The 16833-nt window shown below is 38.8% G+C and overlaps 2 protein-coding genes across 5 annotated transcripts in view; one reads left to right on the top strand and one right to left on the bottom strand.

Moving 5' to 3' along the window:
• The window catches only part of elavl4 (ELAV like neuron-specific RNA binding protein 4), a gene marked incomplete at both ends in the record, with an annotated part of 77187 nt that extends 73160 nt beyond the window's left edge, over positions 1–4027 (bottom strand). Inside the window, 2 exons of one of the 4 annotated variants that reach the window (XM_079244717.1) lie at positions 1955–2095; positions 2806–2853. In XM_079244717.1, coding sequence (XP_079100843.1) covers positions 1955–2095; positions 2806–2853 — 189 coding nt within the window. Of the gene's footprint in view, positions 1–1954; positions 2099–2805; positions 2854–3895 lie in introns of those variants that run through there. The other 3 variants (XM_079244716.1, XM_079244718.1, XM_079244719.1) reach the window with 3 other exon arrangements.
• Positions 4028–7299: 3272 nt separating this feature from the next.
• Positions 7300–16833, top strand: part of agbl4 (AGBL carboxypeptidase 4) — a gene marked incomplete at both ends in the record, with an annotated part of 342597 nt that continues 333063 nt past the window's right edge. Inside the window, 2 exons of the mRNA XM_079245646.1 lie at positions 7300–7345; positions 9476–9598. Coding sequence (XP_079101772.1) covers positions 7300–7345; positions 9476–9598 — 169 coding nt within the window. The remainder of the gene's footprint in view (positions 7346–9475; positions 9599–16833) is intronic.

The raw sequence follows: 16833 nt of genomic DNA on the forward strand, positions 1-16833 counted from the left end.
CTAAGAGCAATAAAAGGTAAACTTAATCACAGTCGCACAAGTGTTAGAAGATAAAATGAGTCAGCACATAAAATGATAAAAATGTGTGTTAAATCATCATACACATTCACATAGATGGTACGTTAAAAAACAAATACAATATTATATCTTAGTTTTTAAGGAGTAATATCTGATTTATAGATCAAATTATTGCTTCGATACAGAATGAATTTTCTATCTATCTATGTCGATAAGCTGTAGAATATCATTTCCTTTTGATAAACCCAGCATAAAAAAGGCAGTGCTGCTTTTTAAGCTTTACACACCAAAGCCAGAATCTTCCACCACATTTATCTAATGTATGCAAATGATCTTGCTGTGCTTAATGAAGGCGCCATTAATCACTTTAACGATGGTCTTTTTTAACCAGGGTAATCATGCACAGACACACACAGATACACAAGTGTGCATTTACAAATAAATACAAAAGCATTTGCACTCATGCACTTCGGCAAAAACCCACACAAGAGTAGGCTTCATCACCAGCAATGTAGTGATGACAGATGTGCAAAATCCAAAGAATAAACCGTTACTACAAGCGTTTCGCCAGAAATGATTTAATGGTATAATGATATTTTTTTTTTAAATAATAGCGTCAATAGTTTAACGAATACATTCTCGATTTGTAGGATTTATTGTTAGCTACTCTTCCGTTCATCAGGCTCCAGCCTTGCAGTGAGGCGGTAAGTCGAAAAGATTCCCCAAAAATATCAACATGCCAATTGTTTTTATGTCATAAATGCAGCTTATTAGTTCTAATGGTCTTGCAGTCTGGCAGCTTTATGCAAACACGCTGATAAGAGTGTTGTGGGTATAAATAGGCAGAGAAAAGAAAGGTGTTCTCTGTAACACCAGCATAACTTTAATTTGTACTTGTGTACAAATGTAGCCTGGCTCCTCACGGACATATCCCACCTCTTATCCTTGCCATGCATATGCATACAGATGATGGAAACCCCTGGGTACAGTCAGCAGCATGACAGTGGGTTACGAAGGCTTCCGGGAGGCTCAGGGGTGTGGATCTGAGCCAGTTTGAAGGGGAGCTGAACCAATGAAGAGCCCACAGCAGATTAGACACCCACAGCTTCATGTCGCTTTAATTCGGCGAGTCTGGGATTTTCTTACAACGCTTTTGCCTAAACGCTCAGGGCTTCCTCATGCCCCTTTTTCTCTCTCATTCCCTTTTCCCTCAAGTAATCTTTACTATTTAAATTGCAGAGTAATGTTGACTCCAGTGGAAAATGTCTATCTAAAACATTTTTAAATACTCTGCTACCGTAGCAAGACGTAGAAGCGGATTTGGATTTAATTGATGTGCTAGTTCCAGTCATATGTATTTTAAAATCACAGTCATCTTACACAAACGAGCATCTCTCATCGAAGCGAGTTTATGACAATTTCAAGGTTGGCACGCAAAGTTCTGAAGAAAAACGGGAAGAAAATGTAGTGGTACTGCACCTCCATTAATGTACGAGAAAAGTGAACGAATTATCATCAAGGAGCAATTGCAAAAATTAGTGTTAAATACTTTTCATTTGTATAGAATTCACAAAAGTAAAACAAGCATTTAACATGTCACTGAGATGCACATTAACACATGCGTGCACACACAAACATCTCAAATTCCCTTGACAACAGTCTGACTGGCAGAGGCTAAAGACAGAGTAGGCGTCCGTAATTGAACAAATATAACAATGCAAATATTTACTAATACAACCCACTGGGGATACAGGCAGAAGCCGAAACGTGATTTGCTCTCTTTTTTTTTTCCTCTTTCACGCTTTTTCCTCAACACACACAAAACACTGTTTTCATACACACTAACTGCTGCTATTTTCCCTGTTTCATGTCTTGGTACAATGCCTTAATGTTCATTAAAAGGGTGGGAGATAAATTGTTCTGTCTATCCTCTTACCAGGGGTGACCTGAAGCCCATCTGGGCTGGCGATGACAGGAGATCCCTGGGAAATAGCGGCGAGTGCGTCTCGGGGACGGAGCCCACGCCACTGGCTGCTAGTCCCGAGAGCTGCCCGTACCTCGCCATCATCTTGAGATGCTGCTCACAGAACACACACGCTCATACACAGACACGGGAGGAGAAGGGAGGAGAGAGACAGAGAGAGGGAAGAGGGGAAAAAAAAAGGGGGGGAGAGGGAAGGGGTGTGAGAGAAGGGAAGGAGAGCAGATAACAGCAGGTAGGAAGGACAGTGGGAATGGTAAAGGACAGAGGAGGGAGTTGGGGGGGGGGGGGGGGGGGCACATGAAGAAAGAGGGAGGTAGAGGGGTTTTACAGAACACTTTGCTCTCACACAAATGCATGTGTGAACATGCAGACAGATGCACTCGCACTAACATTCGTACTATGCTTGCACATGGAAGGCAAATATACAATTTTAGCCCCAGGTGGGCAATTTCACAAGCAAGCCTATGTTTGATGGGTTGAATACAATGGGGGGGGGGGGGGGGGGGGGGGGGGGGGGGGGTAGGGGGGGACATCGAGGTATTGGTTCTCCATTTATGATTACAAGGCAGGATGATCAAGAGAAGCACAGCGGTCCCTTTTCTGTACCAAACAGTGTGGCGGGGAAAATATCACAAACAGCTGTTGTTATCAATCATCCCCTAGGTCTTCTGGCTACGAGCATACAGAGGTGTACAGAAACACACACACGCGCGCGGACATACAATAACACACATGACAGAATGGTTGGCAGCAGACATACACAGGTGAGGTGTGGACAAAAAAGCAAATCCAGATCTCTTTACCTCATTGCTCAACAAAGCGGCGTTGAGTGTTCGGCTTATTTCGAACATGTTCAGATTCGATGCTGTTTTTTTTTTTTTTGTTTTGTTTTTTTTGTTCTGTCCTTTAATATTCAGATTCTCTTCAGTAATTTGCTCCCCTTTTTTTTTCTAGGGACGGGAGTCTCTCAGTCAGTCAGTCCCAGGAACACAGAAAAAGAAAGAAAAAAATTAAACTAATTGAAAAAAGAAGAGGATTAAAAAAAAAAAAAAAAAATCCTCTTTAGTTTCTGATTTGGAGTTGTGAATTTTGAGTCTTCTGCTCTTTTTTTTTCTCTTGCTCCCCTGTCTGCTGATGCACTTCTGCTCGACTGTGGCTGTTCGTGGAGGCGTTTGTGCCCAGGGTCTCCGCACACGTTTGAGGAGTCAATATGCTGTCTTTTAAAATCTCCCCAGAGTCAGCACATTAAAACAGGCAGTTGGTGGGTCGGGTTGGCGGGCTGGCTGGATCCCTTATCTGTCCCCCGCACACTGGCTCACACAATACGCTCCGATCCTCACACTGCTCGCTAGCAGATTAGCCTGTCCCAAAACATAGCACTTAGTTTAAACTCCCCTCCCTTTTTGCTCTCTTTCTCTTCCTCACTCTCAGTATCGCGCCCCCTGGTTTGCTCCCTCCCTCTCTCTCTCCATCTCTCTCTGCACCACTCTGTCCGCCTCCCCCCTCCTCTCCACCCAACCCCTCGTTGCTCATGCATTCAGGCAGCTACAGTTCACTCTGCTACCACAAGGTGGGAAGACTGTTCAAGCAACAGCGGTACCATGCTTCGTGCCACTCCTTTCTTTTAGATTTTCATCCTTTCTCCTTTATTGGCTGGTTGTTTGTACCAACTGACATAGATTACACTCAGTGCAGCTCTCGCTCTCGTATGAAATAGACAACCAAGATTCATTTAAAAGTTAGGAAGCATGAAGACTAAACATAGATTTAAAAAACAAAAAAATTGGAACAAGGCTTTTTGGAAGGGAAACATTTTACACTTTCTTGGAATTGTTTTTGTGACTATAAACTAAAGTCTTGCAACACAACAAAACCTGCACTCTGAAGGGGAACTTCATGGAGGGTACCTCTCAGTAACAAAGGGAGAAGTGTGGGTTGGGCTGATGTGAGCATCAAGGTCAGGTGGCTGTCCTTTCCCTCAGCAGGGTGTGGCACAACGATGACGAAGCAACCAGTCACAGACATGGCAGGAGATCCCGAGTTCTGAACAAACAAACAACACCCCCCCCCCCCCCCATCTCTTCCAAAAAGAAAAAGAAAAATAAGAGAGAAATGAAGGCATGATGTGATTCACTCTTTACAAGGATTCAGTCAGCACTTGGGAGAATTGGGTAAAATGAGTCATGATACTGTTTCCACATCTTCTAAAGAACAGAAAACAAGTATTTTATGTTATTGGTTTATGCTGTTTAAGCGAGTTCACAGATCAGATCTGGGTGCTGCCTTGCTAATGGCTAAATGAGCATGGTAATGCATTTATTCTTAGTACTTTAGATGCACTGTTTTGCTGTTTTGGATCAGAGTTTGGAGGGGAGCAGCCAGTTAATAGCAGTCTTTTGACACCGGACCATCTGTTTAGGTGGATGGTGTCCAGCACGGTGGATCGGGGGAGGAGAAGAAGGATGGATAGATGGAGAATGTGAGAGATAAAGGGAGAAGAGCGGTAGATGATAAATGAATGAGAGGACCAGTAATGGTAAGCTGCAAAGCGTAGTGTTGATTAATTGATTATTCCAACCAATATTTGTGTCAGCGTAGAATATGAGTCACATATCCTTGTTTGTGCAGTTTAAACGAACACATTTTTTCTTTTTTTTTAAAAAACACTTTGATCTGCCGCAAGAAATGTGTAGGCATCATTAAGAACATGGCTGTGCGGTGGCTCCGTTGCGCTGTCTCAGCTATGATTTAAGTTATTACTTCTTTCCTCAGAAAAAGGACTGTTACAGCCACATCCCTGTTCCTTAAAGCCTGTGGTCTCTGGAGACGTCTGGTCCGGCACAGCCCTGGGGGGAGCTGTCACTTGAATCATCCAGAGTGAGGGCTGATTCCTCAGTCAGCTGCCTCTCAAGCCTTCCTCTCTGACCCAGCCTCAGTCCCCTGAGCCCCCTGATTGCTGTCACCATAGTGATTCTCTGTGTACTGCCGGCTGCTCTCTGCACCACCAGTGAACCCCCCTCCCAATCCCACCTCTCACAACAGCCTGTCACCAACGCCATGTGCCCTTATCGCCCTTGTTTCGAATTTTGCATGACTTGTTCCTTCATTGATGATGGACTTTACATGCGGAGTCCTCAGCTGGCCAGGCTAAAAAGGATTTCCCTGTACTTGCTGGAATACAAATACAAAACACTGATTCACTTCCCTTGAAAGCCCACCAAGAATTTCAATTTCAGGCAAGAAACATAAACAAATAATTCTTGGTGTCTTTTTTAGTTATGGTATGGCGCTACAAGCACTGACTTATCTGATCATTTAACAGTAAGAAGAAAAACTGTCTTTCTTAAAAAATGGAAAGCAAAGCTTCACAATACCTTTGCTGCTCCAAAGCTTCTTTTTTTCCTGAGGGGGTTTTCATCTGTTCTGAAGGGGATTGCAAGAAAGTGGCATGTTCTTCACTTATTACCAACCCACACATAAAATAGCCAAAAGGAATTTATTAAAGTTTCTATAGATACTGTTTTTAATTAAATTAAATTCATTTTTAAAGAAAATTTAAAAGAACAATAACTAATCAGAAGATGTTGTGAAGGGTGATGGCTACTGGCGGAATCGATCTCCACTTAAGCTGATAAAACCTCTCACCGAACACACTCTGCTGTTTATTTACTGTGTTGTGTTGAGGATCTGAGCAATCTTTTATTGTATTATTTCCTAGCTAATCAGCTCCAGTGACTGCAGAGTTATCCTCAGCACAAAAACCAACGCAGCTTCTTTTTTAGTTTTTTTAATTCTCTGACTCTGATGCTGCCAACAGATGTCTGCAAAGCTGAATGTACTTTCCACAATAGACTTATAAAATACATGCAACATCTTGGGGTAGCCATTAAATGATCTTACATTAGCTCTCCTTAAGAAGTATAGTCTGCCTTTGTGTTGAATTTTCCATCTAGCCTGTTGTCTAGCTGAACTACAAGGTACTTTTATTCCTCCACCACCTCCTACTCTACTCCCTGGATGTAGACAGTGTTTTGTTTGTTCCTGTTCTTAATAAAGTAAAAAAATCATCTCTTTTGTTTTGTTTGTATTTTGTATTTAACACAAGATTATCATTTATCCACCACCTCACAAATTGACTGACCATTTCTCTGTACTCACCTTGTTTATGTGTATGTATATATATATATATATATATATATATATATATATATATATATATATATATATATATATATATGTATGAGAGCTAAGAAAGAAGGGAAGATGTAGCGTATCTAATTCATTCTTCATAATTCAATTTCAATCTGTCTCTTGAAAATGAATGATTGTCCCACCGTAGAGCTCTTTAACTGGCACAGTGTTAAAGGAATGACATAGCATGGAGGACAGCAATTCAATTTTCAATTTTAACAAAATATTACACAGCTGCTCTGTATTCTCTCATTGTCATAGGAGAAATAATCATTCCGACCTATCCAGTCCTCGATCTGTATGTGATGCTTGCAATCACATACAGATCACACACACAGAAAAATTATTGCCCTCTCCCTAGTCTTATTCATTTGGTCGTGTTTAAAATAGCTTATAACCTGAAAATTAGCAGCAACCTGTATGCCTCTTGCTCCAGAAGCTGAGCGGGTGCTTATTTCATGTACTTAATCAGGTGCAGCCTTTGTAATGCGAAAGGAATAGGACCAGGGTTGATTGGTCTTGATGACATCTCTGCTCCAATTGTCTAGAAAATCTTCAGCTTTAATCAATCTGCTAGATAATTCAGATTCTCTGACTGCTGCTTATGATGATTAGCTGTTTTTCTGAAAAAATCCTTGTAATTGCATTTATGTCAGGTATGACTGCAATATTGGAAGCTTTTTTTTTCTGCGTGTCCCATATTGTCTTCAGAATAGAAAATGTCTGCATATTGCATACTGATGAACAGCTGCTTCATTTGTTTGGGGAATGTTTGTTAAATGACCGAGACATTATTCGAGCTACACCCTTAAGTTAAGCCACTGTAACGACTTGAGAAGAAGAATTAGTATTTCTTTTTAAGTCAGCATGTCAGATTTACACTTAGTAAATTATATATTCATTCAGCGCAACATGAGCTTTTTACCTGCATTGTGCATTTTGGTTGAGGAGCACAAACGAACTTTAAGTGTGCAAGTGGATTTGTCTCAACTTATGTGCCTGTTCCTCCTGCCCGTGGAGCTTGCTGATGGATGGGACAGCGCCTCTTCCTCCTGCTCCGTTACCGTGACAACACACAGAGAGCGTCGGCTGCTGCTTAGAAGTAGATGGAGAGGAAGATGGAGGAGAGCACTGTTAGAGACGTCGAGGCTGGTGTGTAAATATGAGCTTTACCTGATTTCCCCCTCGTTGTTATACAAGCATAAGGAAGGGAATGGTTCCCTGCTATGTTATAAATAAGGTGCTTTTTTGTTTGTAGCGTGTGCTCATGCGGACGTTGACGTTTAGTGGGCAAACCGCCTAGCTAGCAGGTACATGGATGTAAACACGACTCATATTTCCTGTCATGTCGAGCTAGCTTACCGACGTTAATTAATTATATCATAAAGTATATGAGACATTACCATAAGGGTACACTTTAGATAAATGTTAGCTTTTTAATTTTTACCACCTCACCGTAAGGAAGAGCTCTGGCTAAGATGTGCTAGCTAGCTGAGCTACTGTACATACCTTTAGTGTGAGATGCGCTAATTAGCTCATTAACGGTTCATGATATTGCTCTTGAAAACCATAATTATTTTAGATTAAAGCCACGGTCCCCAACAGTCGCACGTGTCTGATACTGCTGCCTTGAAATAAAAGGTTAAATAATTTTGTATCTATATTTGTTTGTTTGTTTTTGTGCTGGATTTGCCTGCTGTCTTTACTTTACATTGCTGTTACTTTTGTGTGCACCTGTTTTGAACATTTCAACCCTGGTACTGCGAGCGAAGTAGATCAATAACTTAAGTTAATAAATGGCTCGGTCCCTTTTATAACTGTCACTTGTTACTACAGGGGAAGAGAGTTGAGGAAAGTGGAGAGTGGGAGCAGACGCTGTAACCAGACTTTTTTCTTTTTTCTTTGGAAAGGTAGTGTGGGTACAGAGATGGAAGACAGAGGGAGCAATCCCAAATAAACAACTACAGTTTATACACGAGCCCAAAAAAACCCCAAAACAAACTCTGTAGCTGGAGTTTTAAATAGACTTGGCAACTGTCTGCTATAATTCCTCAGTGCTATTTTACACAGAGGATGTACTCAGCTGCATATATTGTGAAGATCACCCTCTTTTTTATTTTTTTATTTTTTATTAATTCATGTCTTTTATTCAAATATTTGAATGTCTTTTATTCAAATATTAAGTTGTTCTTCTGGATCTCATAGAATAAAAGATGGGTCATTGTGTGTCATGTCATTTGGCACTTGGGTCAGGATCAGTTTTATAATTCAAACGTTAAAAGTAAATTTTTAATCTGTAGTTGGTAACAATTACAAAAATACATTATAGTTTCAATATAAAACCTATATAACTAATTGTAGATTAAGACAAAGAGAAAAAACCTTTTTAGTACTTTACAAATTTGTCAAAGATAAAATCTTTTCTTGGTGTGAGGTTAAAGCATCTTTGCAGCAATATTATACTTTTCTTGTGAATAATTATATGATTTTGCACAACCTTCCTGTGGAAGTGAATTTCATTGTTCTTCATATGATCCAACTTAAAGGGTTTTAGATCCAACCCTTGTTGAACAAAGGTTGCAGGATGCTACCTAGAGGACTGAATTTGGGCACCCCTGCTCTTCAGATCCATTGCTCTGCTCAGAGCTTTGCTGTGCTGCTCCTGCTGGAAGTGCATCCTCCCATATTGACAAAGGAAGTCTGAAACGGAGTCATAGCAACAATTTGGTAGTTGGTTACCTGTTTAACAAGGACTGTTTTTCTTTGATTATTGTGTGTGGGTGGATAGTTAGATTTAGACAGTATGTTGGTGCTTTCAAACTTCCTAAATTGCAGAATGAAAGAGGCTGCTCTGTTTTGGTTATTTTAAATGCTGGGGACTTTTCTTTGAATCCTTTTTTACATCTCTGCTTGTTACACCGAGTCTGTGTCGCAGTTGTATAATAAATTTTCTCAACTTCAATGCTTAATTTTTCTTCTGAGCTAAACTGGGAAATCTTATATATGTAGTATTTGAATTTTAAATTATGCTAAATCTATTAGATTAAGTACAAACAGACTCTGGCCAAATTGTAGTAAAATATTTTGCTTTAGTGACAGTAGTATGCAACAGATTTCAGTTATAAGCAACATAACAAAGGTTGTGTGTTCTCTTTTGTATAATTGCAAATATATCACAGCAAAACTACAGCAGTAAATATATATGCATAAGGAGTTTTGCAACACATTTATATGCATCATCGAAGTTTAGATAAATTCAAATATAATGCACCTGCTCTTCAGGTTGTGAAGCAGCAGGAGAGGATGCCTTGGTGGGGAATGTGAACAAGCTAATGGTGAGCCCGCCAGGATATTCAGGACCTCCACGAAAAGGACACATGATTTTTGATGCTTGCTTTGAGAGTGGTGAGTAGAAATACAAGCTATTTATTGGGAAGTGTTAGTTTACATTTAATTTAGTTACTTTTTGAGCATCCTATCTCAGGTCCCATCTTAGTGTATGGCATTTTATCATTTAGCACTTTTACTGTTATGTGCAAGTCCTATAGACATTTGTCAGTATGCAACTACAAGTGCATTGGCAATGATTGTTGCAATTTTGTTTGTACTGTTACTCGTGATCTATGTATAAACTCTTTATTGTGCAGCATTCTTCATTCATCACTACATATTTTATATTTTGACATGGTCTTTTTGTTATTATGGAGGTGTGCCATTCATTTTCATTAATTCATCCCATAATTTCTTTTGTTAAACCATATTTTAATGGTATGGTGATCAACAAAAAAAAAGGGAGGAGGCTCTTAGTTCGAATCTTTCTTATCTTTGTAGGATTTGAAAGTATGATGTTCTCCTGCAGTTCATAAACATGCATGTTAGTAGAACTGGTGCTTTTAGTTCTAGTTACGTTCAGGAGTAAGAAGGAGCATGAATGGTTATTTGTATTATTTGTGTTGGCTCTGTGATTAACTGCTTACCTGTCCAGGGTGTAACTTGCCTTTCACCCGGTGGCAGCTGGGACAGACCCAGAAAATGCTGAAGTCTTTTCAGAGGAAATGTGTCACAAAATGTGTTTTTGGATGGATGGATGTGAAAAATAGATAAACAAGACGGATTTCAACATATAAATGACCACTGGTAACTGAGCTAAATAATTTAATTCAATGTATAAAGTATAATTTATATTTTGACTGATTTTAACTGTTGCCTGCTGCCTTATATTTTTAAGCAAGTGATCATCACAAATGTTTGCATGAGAACTATAATGGCAAGACAAAGATGAAAGAAGAGCAATTTTTACCAAAGACTAAAAAACAAAACAACAAAAAAGCCAATAAAAATATTAAACACCCATGATTATAAAATAAAAATGTCTTTTTTTTCACTTTTCTGTAAATTTCCTGTGCTCATCATGCATTTTACTAATTCCTTTCTTTATTCCTTCTCTGTCCCTTGCCTGCAGCTTTGAGAGCTGTTGTAACCAAAAGCTGCAAGTAGTAACCATAGTTGCCAAGTTGCTAACAGTTTAATAGATAGATAGATAGATAGAGAGATACAGATAGCAAGGGAGAGAGATAGAGATAACTTTGAGCAGCCTTTTCTAACTTTTCCATCTTGCATTTAGATGATGTAGTCATATGAAATATTTGTTGAACATATTTACTGCCTGCATTTTCATAAATCTTTAGCTGTTTCTCAAGCCATAAATGAAAGCTTAGTAAACTGCACCCATGAGTAACACCACAAATTCAAGCTTAGCTTGCAGTAAGTGAGTTAAGATGAATATACTCTGGAGTACTTTTCTTTACTTTCTTACCTCTGGAAGTCATGACAGACATAAATATACTGTTTTCACCATTGATAGTTTCCATGGCTGAGACCCCGCCCACCCATAAAGATGAGGTTCACATACAGCTTTCTAGTGACAATCCCTCCATGTGCTCGCCAGAGGAAGCCTAACTGCCATTAGGTTCTGAGATGAGATCCTCAGGAACCCAGGTTGGCCCTGGACAAGACAATGCTAGACCTCATGTGGCTGGAGTGTGTCAGCAGTTCCTGCAACACGAAGACTTTGATGTTATGGATTGGCCCGCCCATTCCCCAGACCTGAATCCAATTGAGCACATCTGTGACATCATGTCTAGCTTCATCCACCAACGCCATGTTTCACCACAGACTGTCCAGAAGTTGGCGAATCCTTTAGTCCAGGTCTGGGATGAGATCCCTCAGGAGAACATCCGTCCCCTCATCAGGAGCATGCCCAGGTGTTGTAGGGAGGTCATACAGGCACGCGGAGGCCACACATGCTACTGAGCCTCTTTTTGACTTGTTTAAAGGACATTACATCAAAGTTGGATCAGCCTGTAGTGTGTTTTTCCACTTCAGTTTTGAGTATAACTCCAAATCCAGACCTCCGTGGGTTGAGACATTGGATTTTCATTGATCATTTTTGTGTAATTTTGTTGTCAGCACTTTCAACTATGGAAAGAACAAAGTATTTAAGAAAAATATTCAATTCATTCAGTGTTACTGCTTATTTTTCTGAGCAGTGTATACATATATATGTATATATATATATATATATATATATATATATATATATATATATATATATATATATATATATATATATATATATATATATATATATATATATATCTCATAACAAAAGTGTATCTGAATATGTTGCATTCTGGGAGTTGTGCTGAGATATCAGTGTGGTTATTGCCCTTTTTAAAAATTTGCTGCTTTTCCAGATGACATGGCCAGGGGAGCAGAGACATTGATTAATGGCCACTGAGCTCCCACATTAAGATCAACTAACATGAGTTGCCCCGGCTCCGGATGTAACTCCTGAATGATTTATGGAATTGATATTAATCTCTTTCCGATAAATGCATTACTAAAGTTAAATTTAGTCCTAATTGATGTTTCTATGCTAATATCAAATTAATACCCTGTTATTGTTCAATTTAAAAACATTACATGTTATAACTGCATTGCTTGTGTGGTAGTCTACCTGAAAGCTACTGGGAAGCTTTTATTTAGGGCTTTTTTGTCACAACATAGCAGATAATGTTGTAGCACCAATTTTAAGTCAACATTTTGCTACACTCATTTACAACATCCACTGCTTACCAGTATCAGTTTTACAGTGATTTGTACTTAAAAATATTTTGTTAGGAATAAAACATGCTTATCTGACATTTGATGTAAAAAAAAGAAAACTCTGGATGAAAATTTGAATGATATTCTGGAGAAATCAGCTGCCCTTATATAATGTAAGACCAAGATGTGTTGACTCATTGATTTAGTCAAGTTTCCTCATAGAACAAAGATATCAGTTAATGCAAAATGTGTGGATTCATCTAACTAAGATAGCATAAAACAATGTTTACATTTAATTTAGGGTAATTCTCGTTTTTGATAGCAGTTTGCACGCTGAGAGTATTACCAAGACTTGTAACACGAGCTGCTGTTTTTCATGTATTCTGATATTTGTGATACCCATGACAGGAAGGGAATTGGAGACAAGCATGTGAGCTCCTGCCACATATGAACATTTCTCAGAGCTATTGCATTGGCTTTTCATGACAACCAATGTCTGTTTTACTCTTCCTAGAATGAATTTCTGAAATGCGGTACTTCAAGCTGACATTTTTATTAGAAATATATACAGACCTATAATATAAGGTTTCGTGTGAGGCTCTTGTTTCTATTTTCATCCCATGTAGATTTTCATAAAGGACAGGTTTTATTTCGTTGTGGTAGTATCACACAGAATAAAATCTAACTGGCTTGTTAAAATAGACGCTGGTTATGTAGGTTGTTTGCCAAAGGTATAAAACTACATTTACATTTAGATGAAGTTTAATTCACTTTGTTGAAGCCCTACAGATCAAGTCTTGCATGTGGTGGTGGAACGTTTTACCATCATGACTGTTTTCTAATTGACTGTTCTTAAAGATAGGGTAACAACTTCTGTGGCTATTTTCCTTATTCGTGGCAAAATAGCAGTAACATTTTACTCACTTAAATAATAATTTTGTTGTTATATAGGACAGTAGAGAATTGAAGATTATGCTAATCTGTAAACATAAAGTTCTGGCCTATTGTTGTGTTTTGTGTCAAGAGGCAGAGATTGACGAAAATGATAAAAAGGAGCATAATTATTTTTTAGTGTAAAATCCAAATGACTTTCTTATCATGTTTTGTCACATTTGTTTTGTCACACACTCCCAACTGCTGACATTTTAAGTCAAGCCCTGAAATCTTTTGAGATTGCAGCCACCCAATGTTGCTGACTAAAGGGCCATCAGCCTTTATAAAGGATGACACTGACAATGGAGGAATATTGTTTTACTGCACCTCTGGACTGTTCACTAGCTGTAATTAAGCCCTCATTGATTCATCAGACTGCTCTCTGCTGACAATGACTTGCATGGTCAAAGAAAGTCCTCAGGGGTGACAAGTGTTTAATGGGGTCCATTGACAAGCACAACTTAAAGATTCATCTGGCTTCATAGTCAATTCATTCAATGAAATCCAGGTTAAAAGGCAGCGTTGGAAACAAGTTTGACTTGCTGTCTCTGAAAGTGAGGAGCAAAATAGTCAAGGCCATCTAAGACTTGGAAGGATGATAATATTTTTGTTTCTCTGATTATCTAACCCGATTTATGTATCTTTTCTTAACAAGGGTGTTTAGTGAGAGGCGTTGTTGTGTTGATGAAAAGTTTTCACTAACTGAAACAAGTTATATCCTTTCACATGTATCAACATTATGAGTAATTTAGGAATAAAGACAGCCTTTTAAAAAAAACAAAAAACAAAACTCTTATTACATTTTTTAAGTAATTTATTTATTTATCTTTTCTATGCGTACAAATTTCAGTTTAAGTCTGTCTTCAGTTAGCAATCAAGAACAGAGGCGTATCTATAAACACATTCCCCAATCTAATATTTCCAAAACTGTCAAGAATACAGACTCCATGACATCTCTTAAGGAGTTTATGGATTTTCTCTGCACATCCTATAACAACACTTGATAAAAAAAACAAACTATTTTCTCTATTTTTGATATTAAAAAAATTGAAAAAGTAAAATAGCTTAAAGGAGATGAGTGAAGATCAGTAGATGCAGAAGAGCATTTTAAGTTTTTTTTTTTTCTTCCAGCACTGAACACTGTATTTTTATCGGCTAGGCCTTATCTTCTCCCTGAGGTTTTCATGTTGCAGCTGCAAAGACCCTCTGAAAAGTGACTGATTAGAATCACAGCCAAAGCAAAAAAAAATCTCAGAGGAAATACAAAGTTAGAAACAGAGACCAAAAGAGAGATGGTTTGGAAGAGAAAAGGGATGAAGGTATTGCAGAAAAAAACTTCGACTGGAGGATGGGGTGGCTGGTGTAGGGAAAATGCAGTCAAGCTTGTCAGAAGATATTTATGCACTTCAGAGTGCCCCGTGAATCAGGGTAGTTGAGTTTCCATTGATTAAAGAAGAGGGAAATGTTTTTACAATCAAGGCAGATGCTCAGAATGAGTGCTTTGGAGAGGCCTGAGCTTGCTGCAGTCTGTGGTTCTCTGCAGCATCATGTCTTTCTCTCTGATAAAACTATCCAGAAGGGAGATGAAAATGCATAATTTTTGTTTTAATATTTATTTTTATCTCTCTGTTTTAAAATTTATTTAACACCTGAACCTGCACGGTGGCATAGTGGTTAGCACTGTAGCCTTACAGCAAGAAGGTTGCTGGTTTGATCCTCAGCTGGGGTGAGGCTTGGACAGTGGCCCTTCTGGGTGGTGTTTGCATGTTCTCCCCCAGTTCTCTGGCTTCCTCCCATCATCAGAAGTCATGCATGTTAGGTTAATTGGTTACTCTAAATTGCCCCTAGGAGTGAGTGTGAGCGTGAGTGGTTGTTTGTCTCTGTGTGGCCCTGTGATGGACTGGCGAGCTGTTCAGGGTGTAACCTGCCTTTCGCCCGAAGACTGCTGGGATAGGCTTCAGCTTCCCTGTGACCCTTCATTGGACAAAGTGGTTAGGATAATGAATGAATGAATATTTAACATCCATAAAGGATTAAATAGAAAACAAATCAGCATAAGTATAATTTATTTATATTGCAACACTTATGTCCTCACAAAAGAGCATGCTACCTGCTACTTTGCGTTGTGAAGTCACATGATCCAGTATAACCCAATTTATGACTGTGCAGCTGTACAGCCTTAAAAAGCTGTGGGTTTCCTAAAAGAGGATCCACTTGTCTGAGTGGAAGGGAGCACTCCTGACATGTGATGTATTAAGAGGCACTCCCAATCTCTCTGTCTGTCTTACATGTCCTTGGCAGCCCAGAAGTTTCACTGTTCAAATCAGTAAATGGCCTCTCCAGTTTTCCCATAAAGCAGTTTTCTCTCCTCTCTCTCTCAAGTCAGGATCAGAGTATGGAGATAAATATGAGCTGTCTTGGGACTCTTGGCAAGGCCATTGCTTCTGATTTATGCTATTTATTGGCCATTTGTATCCATAAGAGATTACTCTTTATTATTATTATTCTGATTTTATGTTATCTTCTACTCCTGTCTGACTTTTTCCAGGGATATATTGTCAGTTTTATTCTTCTTTTCATGCCATTTTATTTGATGGGAATTGGGGGTGTGCTACATTGCTTAGACCCTGAAGTGAAAACTTCCATCTAGGTTGTTGCCAAGCTTAAAACTAGCAAGAAATGTCTTAAAAGCATTTATAATGCTCTATGATATGATAGCTTTACATTAACAAAAGATAGTCATTGTCATGGTTTATATTATGGACAGTTTTGATTTGGAATGTGATCTGCTTTCAGAGGAGTCATACAGATCTTGTCACGAAGGATATGGCAGTCAAAACTTTCCTACTTAACGTGAACTAAGCAAAAGCATGATTGATTGTGACACAACTGGGACAATGCTCACATCATGCACTGCAGAAGTAGGTGTAATTTATTTAGTAAACTTCTGGCGGATGAAGAACAGCAGTGGGTGGATCAACATCATAAGAAATAGGCGGCGGTGATACAATTCATGACTTTTGGTCAAAACTTGCAGGATAAAATCAAGGAAAACAGAATGCTGAAATCTAGGTATACAAATATTTCTGAAACATTTCTGAATATCTGATCTCTATATGGAGATTTTAGCCTTGAATTGCAGAGTTTGGCTTTGTATCCATAGAGCCATATGTGCAGCAACTTCACTTTGTGTCTGTACATGAGAACAAAGGAAATATATGGAGAGAGTTTTGTTTCAGATTGTTGGCCATGATTCTTCCCCAAAATTCATTCATTCATTCATTTTCCGAACCACTTATTCCAATTCAGGGTCGCGGGGAAGCTGGAGCCTATCCCAGCCGGCTTTGGGCAACAGGCAGGGTACACCCTGGACAGCTTGCCAGTCCATCGCAGGGCTCTTCCCCAAAATATCATCAAAAAATTGTTTAGCCTCACATTTATCATGACATGGATCAATGTTATGGCTTAAATGCAAATCTCTTAGAGATATAGCACACATGTAACAGTTCTTGTCCTAAAAGCAGTTTAGTTGTCTCAGTTTTGTCTAATGGCTGAAATTATTCATTCAATCATTATCTTAACTGCTTAATCCAATGAAG

This window comes from Telmatherina bonti (genome assembly GCF_933228915.1).
Source record: "Telmatherina bonti genome assembly, chromosome: 8".
In the NCBI taxonomy this organism is placed as follows: Eukaryota; Metazoa; Chordata; class Actinopteri; order Atheriniformes; family Telmatherinidae; genus Telmatherina; species Telmatherina bonti.